A 12,728-nucleotide genomic window follows, 5' to 3' on the forward strand; every position below is an offset into this window, starting at 1 on the left:
TCAATGGTCGGTGAGCCTGATCGCGAGCGGGGCTTAGGTCTCGCTCTTCAGCGCTTCCATTGATCTGTCGGCAAAACGAAGCGCGAGCGCGGACGGAGAGAGGCGGATAGATGAATGAGCTGGCCAGCAAAGCTCGCCTAAAAAATGCATTCCGGTTTTCTCGCTCAATAGGGGAAACGATCGCCACGCACGCTATACACACGGCGCAAGCAGTTGGAGAGGTCCTGCCGTGTGCGCTCCACTTATTGGGCGGGAAAACCCTGCCGGTGCAGCTCTGCCCGTGTGAGCGTGCGACCATGGATTGTGCAGGCGAGTCGCTGATCCCAGCTTGAGAGCGCTTGGAGTTTGCCACTGGTCGTACTTAGAAAAACCGCGTTTATCACCTCCCCCCTCTCCCGCCCCCCACTGCTAAGGAGTTTTCACCGAAGCTGCTAAGCACTTGAAAGGCAAGAAATAAACTAGGCAAGGCAAACCGAGTTGTTGCACTGGACAGACTAGAGCAAAGGCCTGACCCCTCTTCTGTGCCTATATAATATCGATGGCAAGCGAGGTGAAATAAAGCTGCAGGCAACCGTAATTCCAAAGCCCATCGTCACATTTCATAACCGCCCCTCCCTTATATACACTGCCCTCCTGCAGAGTGGCAGTCCGCAAATGTTTTATCTCATTCTGGCCTCTCTCACCTTCTGGAACGACCTTTCTTTTAATTGTTTTTTCCCTGTAAGAGCTCGACGCCCCTTTACCAAGTTTAACTTCGTTCGAGTATCCCATCCTTACTTCCGAAGAAGTGAGAGAGCTGGACCGCTCCACCGCAAGAGCTGCGCCCTACACTATGGCCACTGCTGGCGAGCCGCATAAAACACGTCAACGGTTCCAGGCAATTGAACTAAGCACCACAACCGGGGGACCCAGCTGGCCTCCGACAGCAACGACTTGGACTAAGAGTCGTTCAGAAAATAAAGTTTCTCTCTTCTCTCGCTCTCCCTCTCGACACCATTGGGAATTACCGAATTTTTGTGGACATGAAAGCATAGATTCTGAGCGAAGCCTACTATTCCTCTAAAGTGATTTCGCAGAAACCGTGAGACACTTACGACGCTTAGAAGTGCACGAAATCTTCTCTAGCACATCACTACAATGCGCAGATAAAAGCAAAATACTTTTTTACCTGACACCTTTTTCGTGAATATTCTATCTGAAAATCTATCGCGGAACATGAAACTGAGCAGGAAACCGTATAGCATCTACAAAAAGATATCGGCTTTGATGACCCTGGTGTTCTCGTCGAGGTGTAAACCCAGGAATACGGGAACACCCCGCGTGCCCCAAGAGACTTCACCCAACTCGTTAGGCACTGGAAGCGCTTGAAAGGCACTAATATTAAGGAAGGAATGCTGCGTTTTGAAGCTGTAAAGAGGGAAGATAGTGCACCTCTCTTCTGTTTCTATGTAAAATCGATGACAAAAACGGTGAAAGTGAACCGGTGGCAGAAAAAAAACAGAGTTGAATATTTCACTTCCCGATGAAGTTTTTTCTCGCGGATGTGTATGTTCATGCGGAACCAAAGCGGGACCCGGTTTTTCCCAAATGAAATTTGCCCGAACTTGTTCAGCACTTGAAGCGCTTCGAGGGCAGCGAAAAAGTAAAAAAAAAAAAGAAATCATACTGTGTTCGTAGACTGTACTGAAGGGAAGCCAGAAGAAAAGTCGACTAGCCTTCCTCATTTTCTTCCAAGCCTTTTATGAAATCGATGGCAGAGAATGTGAAACTGAGCCAGCAGCCGTAAGGTTTTTGGAAAATGTAAGTGATTGACAGCCTACTGAATACTAGAAGCCTTCTTATGTAACTTCACAGCGTAATTGATCCTGTTTGGTTACCCTTTTCCTGTAGAACAATTATGCGCAGTAGCTTTCAAAACAAACATACAAACAAACAAAGAATCTTGAAGTCATTGTGTCACACTATTAACGAGTACATATCCTCTTGCTTCATCCTCTCCTATATAAGTATAGATGAAGAACTGCTTTTTTCCTATCTTTTGTTTTTATTATTCGTAAGCTTGCTTTCTGTGCTGTCTCAGGGTATCGTTACACATCATGTAATTTTTATTGTTGGCGCCACTAGTTTGTTTCAACTTTTACGGTGTTGTTTTGACTGCTATGTCGCAATGCCCTCGTGTGCATTAAGTGTGACAAACTCTTTCTTCTGCACAAACTGTGTGTTTCAGCGTGCAAGAGCATATGTCTACAGCGCTTCCTGTTCAAAAGACAAGACGTTGCCGTGTTGGCGCGCCGACATCTCCGCATTGTCGTGTCAATAAAGATAGGCGCTCAGTTGCCCAATGAAGAGATTGCAAAAAAAAAAAAAAAAAAAAAATTAGCGGGGGGAAAATACTAAGAGCTGACTTTAGCAATTTCGCCGGCCAGAATCCATTGCCGGCTGCAGTTACTACACTCACAATTATCCCGGTTAATGACCCCAATTTCGTACAAAGCTTTATACAATTTTGTTCGAATTTCCCTTCCCGAACTCTACGCAACGGCGACGATGGAAGTATCGCTTTGGTGATATGGCATACGACAACAGCACGACGACGACGGCGACGACGCCGACAGCGTGACCACGTTTGTGCAGTCCCTGTAAAATGTTGCCTGAGCTCTGTGCCTCATACTAATGGTACATTCGATGGTCCTTAGAACTGCTCTTAAAGGCAGACTTTAAGCGGCATCGTATTCTCCTTTTCTTGTTCCCTTTCTTTATTGCTTTTTTTTTCTTTTTTTTGTAATAGCTCTTTTGTATTATCTTTTATTCCCCTTACCCCCTTTCCCCCGCACAGGGCAGCCAGCCGGTCTGAGAACTGGCTAACCTCCCTGTCTTTCCGCTTATTCCTTCCTTCCTTCCTCCCTTCCTTCCTTCCTTACTTCCTTACTTCCTTCATTCCTACATTCGTTTGGTGCCTACCCCGCTCCAACTCGGTTTGCAGTGATGTGGATCCCTTTTGAGATTGGAGCCAAATAAAGGCTGCCCGTGATGCTTATTCAGCTGCTCCTAGAGCCATCGTAGGTGCCATGTGAACGATATTCTGTTGGATCTCGATTCCACTTTCGATAGAAGGTGAGAGCATTTGCAAGCGCTCTGAGCTCGAGCACGGCGCTCTGAATAAACCAGGCGAACGTGTTCCGAACGTTCGATTTCGTCTAACCGAATGCAAACAGCACCGTGAGAGCACTCAAAGGCCCTATAAAGTAACCAGTCGAACGTGCTTTAGCTAAGCGATCACGGCACAACACCGAACAACGCTACGTAATAGGACGTACGGGCGGATGGAGCAGACTTGGTTTCGAGCTCTTAGTCGGTGTCACAGCAACAACAACAACAAAAACAACAAAAAGCTAAGTTCCTTCCAAGGCGGATTCAGCTGCTGTTGTAATTTCTTAGTCATAATCGTTTCTAACCATATTTGGAGCGTGTTCAAGTCAATTAAGACCTTTTAAAGCTGCAGTTTCTATTTTTCTGGAAAGAACGTCGTAATATTGTGCCATGATTCATGGGCCCAGTTTTTTTTTAATAAAGAATTACTGCAGCAGCTATAATGCACACATATACATGCTTTGTTGCGCCACAGCCCCCATGTGAAATGTACCGGACCAATTAACCGCTATCTGTTCTACCATCAGCAGTAAACAGCCAATAAATGGAATGCAATTTACGTGCACTTGTATCCGCGCTGAGACCGCTTAGCACTGGCTCAGTGCTCAAATGTAGCCATCTCATACAAAAATATAGCAAAAAAAAAAGACAGGAATTTACTTTCGCGAAAAACGTGGGCAGGGACCAGCTCTTTAATACGCTCACAATTTTGGTACGCTTCTCCACAGCAAGGAAACGTTTCGACCCAGAGATAAGAGAGCGGCTCGTTATGACTCTCCTTCGTTTGTTTGCACGGCCCCAAATCGATAGCTTTTTAAACTTTGTGAGCAGCGTTTCAACAAGCATTTGTAGATCGCGCGCTTGATTTTCCGCTCCCAACGACGACTTCAGTCAACAAAAAATGAGCCTTCAGTGATGATTTTTTTACAGCGTTCGATAATGTTGCTAAACACGTGTTGAAGCTACGCGCACTTATTGAGTGATGCACGTCATCAAATGCAGCAAACTCGAGTGCTGACCTAATGGGCGGCGTTGTCTCGTTCTCGTTTCTTGTGTTCGTAGCGCTAGCACAAGTTTTCAACGTACTCAACTTATTATAGTTTTCTTTTTTTACTTTTCTAGCAGCAGAAAAACTTCTGTCGGCTGACATATTATCCACTAGCACATGCGTAATCTACCTGACTAATGCAGTTCACTGAATAAAATAAAACATAAGAAGAAGGGAAAAAGACTGTCTAGAAAAAGATGGCCGTATAACTGTGATTTCGGCCCGCACAGACTTATAAAAACCAGAAATATCACAATATCTCGAGAAATAAAGAAATAAAATCAAGAAAGACGAACGTTTAAGCGCCGAGTTTACAAGTCCGTAACTCACAAACAAAATGCGGTACAGCAAATTTCACGTACGCACATCTAAGAGCTTTTCAACCAGACAATTCTGAATTTATACGCGGCTGTAATCTACGCCTGTATATTCTCAACGCAAAATCAACGTATACCGTGCTAAGACTTATATGTGGTAGTACAAGCGCCGCTAATATTTAATTGGTACCAGTCACTTAAAGAACGAACTGCGGACAATCAAAAGCTACAACGTAGTAGCGACCACAAAACAAGCACAAACCTACATCGTACAAAGCGGCACGCAGTCACTATTCATGACAGAATTCAATGACGAAACATATCAACTATCAAGGACGCAAATTGCAATAGGAAACATCGGAGAATGAAATATCTACAACAAAATGGTACACGACAAACGATTAAAAGAAATCAGATAATGGAAAGCAGCATTACTGCGTCCTTTTAATACAGTCTAAATAAGCGGGATGCAAAGTATACAGTATAAATATCATGGAAAACATTATGCTTATTTAATGTTGTAGGCCATATGCAATGTATATGCTGTGTTCGCCGTTATTTGTTCTTAAACATGAACATTAACCAAGAACATGAACATTAAACATGAACGCTTCCAGTGAGTGGCATGCTCGCCTTCTCTAGCAAGCTGACAAAACTGCTGTTTCTGGTGCTCTTTCTCTCCCCCTACTTTCATTCCCTACCCCCTGTGCAGCGCGGTTGAGGTGTCCTCTGCTGAGAGACAGTTACTGCGCTGCACTTTACCCCAACCTTTCCTTCCCATCATCAAGAATCTCCTTCTCTCTCCCACGTGTCAAACTATACACTCACGGTAGACGTTGAGCAGCAGCGTGTCCTCCCACACCTCCCCGAGCAGCCGAGTGCTGAGCGCGCGGCACGTGAGCGTCGCCTTGTCTGCGCGAGCCGTGAGCACGAGCAGCAGCGACGTGGTCGTCGAGTTGGCCTTCTCCTCGGTCAGGAACGGCTCCAGGCGCTGCTCGTCCAGCCACCACGACACCTGCGTGCGGCGCACAACCGGCCAATCGCGTGTGAACACTGTCCCGGGGTAACTCATGTAGCTAGGTTTCAAGCCATGTTGAACAATGGCCAATTTCTTGCGCGTCCCCTTTACTACCTCAAAGCTACACGTAATGTGTTACGGACAACGACGGTTCAGACAGTGAGTAGCTTGGACAATAAAGCTAATCTCTATGTCGCTCAAAGTCAAGCTCAGGGTAGAAAACTTCACGCGCTTGCACGAGGCATCACGTTCTCCCCGTGGAAAAGCCAAGCTTTTCAAAACAACCAACTGCACCTTCGCATCCCGTCTGAACTCTACCGATGCGACACTACTCTAGTTTGTCGACTATATAGCAGGGAGCGTAGTTTTCTACCTTTCTCATTAAAATGCCCGACAGCGCTACGCATGACGAGTGGTCGCAAGGAGATCATTGAACACATTCCGCGTGACTATCCTCTCTACAGTATACAAGGACTATCTCCAATAAACTATTTTGTGATGCCGACGTCATATATGGCCATCGCAGCATACTGCGACGAAAGACAACAGACCTGCGCAAACATTTTAGGCTGTGATGTGGGCGGTGATCGTGACTAGCTGTGATCGTGTGCCTGTGCTCTTTTTCTATCTCTCTCTTTCTCTCGACTTTCCTCTTATCTTTCTACCTCAGCCTTACTCGTTTTCTCAACGTGGGGTAATAAAACAGATTTTTCGTTCTTGTTAAACTCCCCACCTCTCGCCTTTCTTTCGTTTGTCCCTCTCTTGCGCTTGTGTAGCACTACAAAGCTCCCATACGAACGTGCACCGTATCTGGCTGACATCTCTTCTGTATGATATCGAACGCGTTGTGATGGCAGTGAATTTCAACATAACGTAGATTAGTACGCTGGCTGCCGACCGAGGTTCACTAGGCAGATGAGGCGTTCGGTCTCTCCTTCCCACGGGAAATTCAACTCCATCCCTAATTTCCCTTCTTAGGCTCTTGTCAGCCAATAATTCTCAACGTATAGCTCAGACCATCACTCATCCACTCAGTCGTTCGTTCGCCCACTCAATCAATCTACTGGTCAATAACTCAACTATAATCAATCTGTCTATCAATCAATCGTGCCACTGATTGGTTCGCTTGCTAACTCACATGAGCATCTGCCTCTTGGCTTATCCACTCTATAATTCGCTCTGCAAAGCAAATGCTATCGTTCGTGCCTTTTTTTTTTTTTTGTCAGCAACAATCTTTTCATCCTACTGTTGGCGTGATCTTTCAGGGGAAAAGTAACCCTGCAAAAAACGTTGTGAGATCGCCCCTCCGCTACGTATCTGGTGCTATAAAAAGACACAACTCAATATTACGTTACCATCCGCGTGTCGAAGTGAGGCATGCCATGTTTTCCAGGAAGCTAATTTACGCAACGAGCTAAATAAGTGTTGCACAGCTGGCAGTGATTACGGCACGACCGCGACGAGAGCGGCCTAATTGCTCAATTTCGAGTAACCGGAGGAAGCACGCCTCACTGGCAGACTGTTGTCGTGGGCGCATCACGCTCGTGGCGGCAGCGCACCAAGCTTTAACGATATGCTTAGGATATTAGCCTGGCTGTTCACCTGACGTGCTACTCCAGGTGCTTGGTAATGATTACGATATATAGAGTGATAACCACTTAAGAGCGCGCGCGCTCGCACGCTCGCACGCGCGCACGCGCGCACACACACACACACACACATACACGCGCGCGCGCGCGCGCTCGCACGCACGCACACACACACACACACACACACACGCACGCACGCACACGCACGCACACGCACGCACACGCACGCACACGCACACGCACGCGCACGCGCACACACGCACACACACGCACACGCACACACACGCACATACACACACACACACACACACGCACGCGCACGCACGCACGCACACGCACAGACACACAGATACACACACGGCAATGCACTGACTTTTCGGCAACTTGTCGCGGCAATTTCCTCCGCGAGAACGCTCCACAATGAAGCGCGCATATGCGCCTTGCATATGCACCTTTCAACCGCCATAATCCCTTGCGTCATGATGACACTTTCATTTGGTGAGACAGGTATACCTTTCCTTTTTCTTCTTTTTTTTTCGGTGCTGCATGGGATGACACGAATGCCTAAAATTCCAATACAGAGCAACCTTGTCATAGGCAGAGGCAGCTAGAATACTTCCAGTGCTCCCACGAGACATCACCTTTTCAGTCCCAATGAGAGAAGCTACCTGTGTTTCATTTAAATGTAAATGTAGAAATAACAGGGCAAATGGAAATGAAAGTTAAAAAGACGACAATTCGACAGCTCTCACCGGCGGCTAGCCGTCTTGTCTATGACTTAAATTTCCATTTCCCTTCGTTTTTTTTTTTTCCTGTGTTTTAACTAAAACTGCAACACAGATGATTGCTTCTATGCTTTCCTTAGCTTTATTGTATGTTTACTTCATGAGTATGAAGCGTGCGCGACGTACGTGCGCAACGAATGCAACAGCGTACGTGAAGTGTGTAATTTAACTATACACTATACCTCCGTGTGTATTCCTGACAGACTACTGAGGCTATGTGAGCATGCGCCTCTGCACAGAGCCTCGTTGAGGTTCGTAACGCTTGGATAATCGCGCCATCACCTCAGCTGTGAGCCGCTTCGTCTGCGTAAAACCATTGCTACGGTGCGTTTCCTTGACGCGTGGCCATGGACAGCCGCGTTTTCTGTGCGCCCTGACATAAGAAAAATGCAACAGTGTTTGATACGAGCCGCTAGAAAGCTCCTTGAATCTCCATTTTTGTCGCCGTCGACATGGTCGTCATCGTTACCTTGTGTTCACGTGTGGCGCAATTTGTGAAATCGTGAGAGATTTTCTCGCGCTTTGTAACCACTCTAATAATAAGTGCAGCTGTCGCGTACCAAATTCTCGGCATTGCATTCAGCACAACCACGTTTAGGTTCATTACTCTGTTTAACTTTTATTCAAACGCATATCCCCTGGTGTGTTCGTCAGCAGGCATTACCACTTCTCTTTTCATACCCTCTCTGTTCTGCTCTCTTTTGATCCTGGTATTTTCATTCTCTTTTACTTTTCTTTCCAGCTATTTTTACCCGCTGGGAATATGCTTGAATTAAAGCACACAGGCTGAGGCCGACCTATCTGCCTTGTTATTGAGATAAACCGAGGGGCCCGACTTTTATTAATCATATCATAAGAAGCCAACAAGCAAAGACACCAAAGACAACATATGAGAAATTACTCGTACTTGCCGAATGGTTTAAAGAAATAGTAAACTAATGGCAATGAAAGTGTACGAAAAACAACTTGCCGGAGCTGGGGAAGGATCCCACGTCTTCGCACAATAATATTACCTCGGAAAGTGGATGGGGAAACGGCGTCGCGGTAGCGCGATTGGTTAGAGCATCGCACACGTATTGCGAAGACGTGAGATCGTTCCCCACCTGCGTCTAGCTGTTTCTTCGTCCACTTTCAATTCCATTAATTTATAATTTCTGCAGAAGACTGCGCATTTGGGCTGGCTGGTTCATGATTACGAGCAATAAAAACAGTGTCTGTGTCTCTTCACCCGTCCTGTCGTTTAGCCCTGCTTTTATTGCTCGTTATAATTTCTTTATTTTCAATTAGTAAGTACAAGTAATTTTCCCTGTGTTGTCCTTGGTGCCTTTGTTTGTTGGCTTCTTACGATAAACTCATAAACGAATGTCATGAAACAAAACACCGACAGCGCACACCTTTTATGTTTTTGCGACATGACCACGTCTGGACCCCGTACCGACGCGGCCGCCGTTAGTGGCGTGCGTCTCAACTACGTCCTGACGTGGCCGGCGTTAGCGGCGCGGCGGACAGCAGCAGCCCACAGCAGCAGTGGGAAAGTCGAAGGAAGAGGCAACGAAAGCTTCGCTTTAAAAAATCCAAGCCCTTTTCTTAAAGAAAGAAGGTTGAACGTGAAGCTTTCCCTCAATACAAACTAGATCATAGCCAAAGCCAACGGCCCCGCAACGACCCCAAGAAACGCTGAGCGAAACGATGCTATGCATATGTGATTTAATAGCTTGTTTACGATTGTATTTTTTAAACGTTGAAGTTGAACGAAGACACATTTGGCTAAGCTGCATAGCCTTTATTTTAGATCACGTAGCCTTAGATTACACGCACACACTCGCAATTTCACCGATGACTCTGTACTTGCGTTCGCGTACGGCAGCCTCCTCTTCTGCCCTGTACCCGCGGCCAATCCGTGGTTACTGTCAGGAATGCATTGCGTGACGCGCGTAATGCAATGCACTTATATACATTTCGTCTGGGTAGCGTGGCGTTCGGCCATCTTTCTTTAAGAAAAGATGCTTTGATGTTTTGTTCTTTTCCAGATTCTAAGAAGAGCCCGTGTTCACGCGCACTTGCTGTCTCCTACAAGCAAGGAAGCTGAGTTAACCGCGACAGGTGTGGTGTCATGCCTAGCAGACGCAACTTGCACTTCCAGTGAACTTTGTGCGCATGCGCTACTCGTGCTGAGCTCGCCGCTTCGCGCCGTTATCAGGCACTGACCGGCCGTCGAGTCGAAGCTGGCGCGGTACTGCGAATGTAAACTGTAGCGTCCTACGCCGATGTATAAGTTGGCTTTCCTGCAGTGTGTGTTCGGTGCTCACGTAAAAACCAGTGCGACAGAAACCTTCGCTTTAATATTTAGTTCACCTTCAGACCGACATAGCCTGGGACTATCACATTGATTTGATTCTAGCAGCTTCTAAGCGTTCTTTCGGCCTCTTAAAACGTAGCCTTCGACATGCTTATGCGCAGGTGCGTTAACTTGCTGATATTACCTTAATCCGATCTAAAATTGAGTACGCTTCAGCCATATGGAATCCGGATCAAGCCCACATCATAGATAACATCGAATCCCCGCACAACTGTGCTGCTTGTACCGTTTTTTCATATTGCTCGCGTTTCACTAGCGTCACAGCGTTAAAAGTTCGTGCGGGTCTTGATAATCTTCCCCATCATCGCAAACTTGCTCACTTAACTCGTTTTCACAAAATTTAGCGTCATCCGTTGCTTCATGACAATTTATTTCACTCCCATTAAGCCGTCTTTCCACGCCGTGACCATCCTTTCAACATCAAACGCATCACGTGCCGCACTTCAACTTTTGCCAAATTGTTCGCACCCAAAACTATTATTCAGATTAGCCGGCTGCCTACTGCAATTGCTGCAACTGAAATGAATGCGATTAATTTTTATGAACTTTTACAAAAAGAAAGCGGTGCGTATTTTTTCTTCTAGTTGTACTCCGTTCACCGCAGTGTTGTTTTATTTTTCGTACTGTTTATTATGTCGCATTTTTTTTTTCAATATGCTTTATTGAGTGTTGTTCCGCCACATTTTGATTCTCGTTGCGTATTCATTTTCTCTATTTGTCATGCAATTTCTGACATCCTCCTATGAATACCCTCGTTTCTTGTAATAATAAATAAAATAAATCTGGTTGAGATAAAATTGACATTTCGCTGCGCCTGATATCGACTCACTCATACGATATTTGTTAGCAGAGGGCAACAAACGGCCCCTTTAAATCGCATCCCATAAACATACTACTCTTTTTTACATCCTCGCTCTCTGGTGTGTCCTGTTGCAACGAAACGTAAGCAAAACTACAGAAAACCCGTGACATTATATACGCAATTTCTAGGCAGTCGACGGCGTGATTGGTTTGGTTTAAGTTTGGCGCAAAGTCTATTTTGATCGTAAAGCTTCATGCAAGTGTTGACGCACAAATGTTTTCTCTCAGCTTCAATTCCAGAGGAATGTTTTGCAACTTGCCTTAGTGTGTCGTGGCCGCAGGCGGTCTATACCGCAGATAAATGAAACGCGAATGGCAAAAGAAACAAACTCGTATTTACGTTTCCAAGCTCGTTAGAGCCTACCGCAATGACATTGCTGGTCTGAAAAGACTAAGTTTGCGTGAGTGGAAAGCATGCAAATACTAACTAATCTGGCTGTTCTATTTCATTTCCCGTTTTCTCCAAGCACTGAGGCGTTCGATCGACAAAAACAAGCGAAGACTTTCGGGCCCTTCACAGGGTACAGAACTTACGCTACCATAACGGTCGCGCCCAGCTATTCTACACCTACTTATTTCCCTTATTTCTCGCTTCAAAGTTGGAATTCGTTCACGCCCGAATGACACCTACTTTAACAAGCCTAACTATCGTTTTCCCTACAGAACGTGCAGAAGATGTCTGAGCACGTCAGTTTATGTTGTCGGGTGGGATCACTCGAAAGAAACGCATTCGGGCGTCTTTCAATTTTGTAAAGCAGCATTGTTACTTATATTTTTCTGCCATGCGCCTTCGGAGCAAAAAAAAGTTTTCTTTCAAGCGTACACGCAACAAGGCACTTACCTTTGGCGGAGGCCTCGACCCCACTACTTCGCAGCGAAACTCTGCAGAGACGTCGACTTCAAAAGTCCGATGCGTACCAAGTATCTTGACCGATACAGGTGGTACTGCGCAAGATAAAGAAGAAACGCGCTTGTCATCGCCAGGCTCTCGACTTTCATGGCTGTTGCTCTTTATGTCATTCTATGAAAAAATCACTCAAGAACACAACTCGCAAAGCTTCTCGCTCTTGTATGAAGTGTTTGTCAGTCGCAAGCCACCTTTTAGAACAATTCTTCGATATAACAATAGGTCTGAGCGCTTTCTTAGAAGCACTCAAGCGAACGAAATGTTTCATGAATAAGGGCTAAGGCGGCTGGCAAAGGAATGCCGCGATGACATTTTCTTGTACTGCGAATCAATGAGGGCTTGTGCACACACCATGTTTTCGTATCTGACGAATTACAGTCAACTGAGCTAAGGAAATGTTTTTTAAATATAAGGTTTTGTTGGCAATGAAGACGTGAAGCAGTCGTGGTCTGCGAAAGGGGAAATGAAGCTTTTGCTGAAAAAGAAAACAGAAAATTGAAAGCACGCATATAGGAATATAGTTCAAAAAGTGTCTAGTCTCATTCCTAAGGATCAATGAAACGCCAAGGATAACATAGCCCTTCCTCGGAGTCACTTACTGCAAGCTCGCTTCAGTAATTCCTGCCAAGGAAGAACCACAGTATTTCTAGTAGCTGGACTATACCCGCAACGCAGGACAAGAAGCGATTAGCGT

The 12,728-nt window shown here is 45.8% G+C and overlaps 1 protein-coding gene across 1 annotated transcript in view; it reads right to left on the reverse strand.

Moving 5' to 3' along the window:
- The window catches only part of LOC126541755 (hemicentin-2-like), a 317,951-nt gene that overhangs the window by 94,951 nt on the left and 210,272 nt on the right, over positions 1–12,728 (reverse strand). Inside the window, exons 5-6 of the mRNA XM_050188683.3 lie at positions 11,969–12,072; positions 5,344–5,530 (exon numbers count right to left, since the gene is read on the reverse strand). Coding sequence (XP_050044640.1) covers positions 5,344–5,530; positions 11,969–12,072 — 291 coding nt within the window. The remainder of the gene's footprint in view (positions 1–5,343; positions 5,531–11,968; positions 12,073–12,728) is intronic.

Source organism: Dermacentor andersoni, chromosome 2, assembly GCF_023375885.2.
Source record: "Dermacentor andersoni chromosome 2, qqDerAnde1_hic_scaffold, whole genome shotgun sequence".
NCBI classification, from domain to species: Eukaryota; Metazoa; Arthropoda; class Arachnida; order Ixodida; family Ixodidae; genus Dermacentor; species Dermacentor andersoni.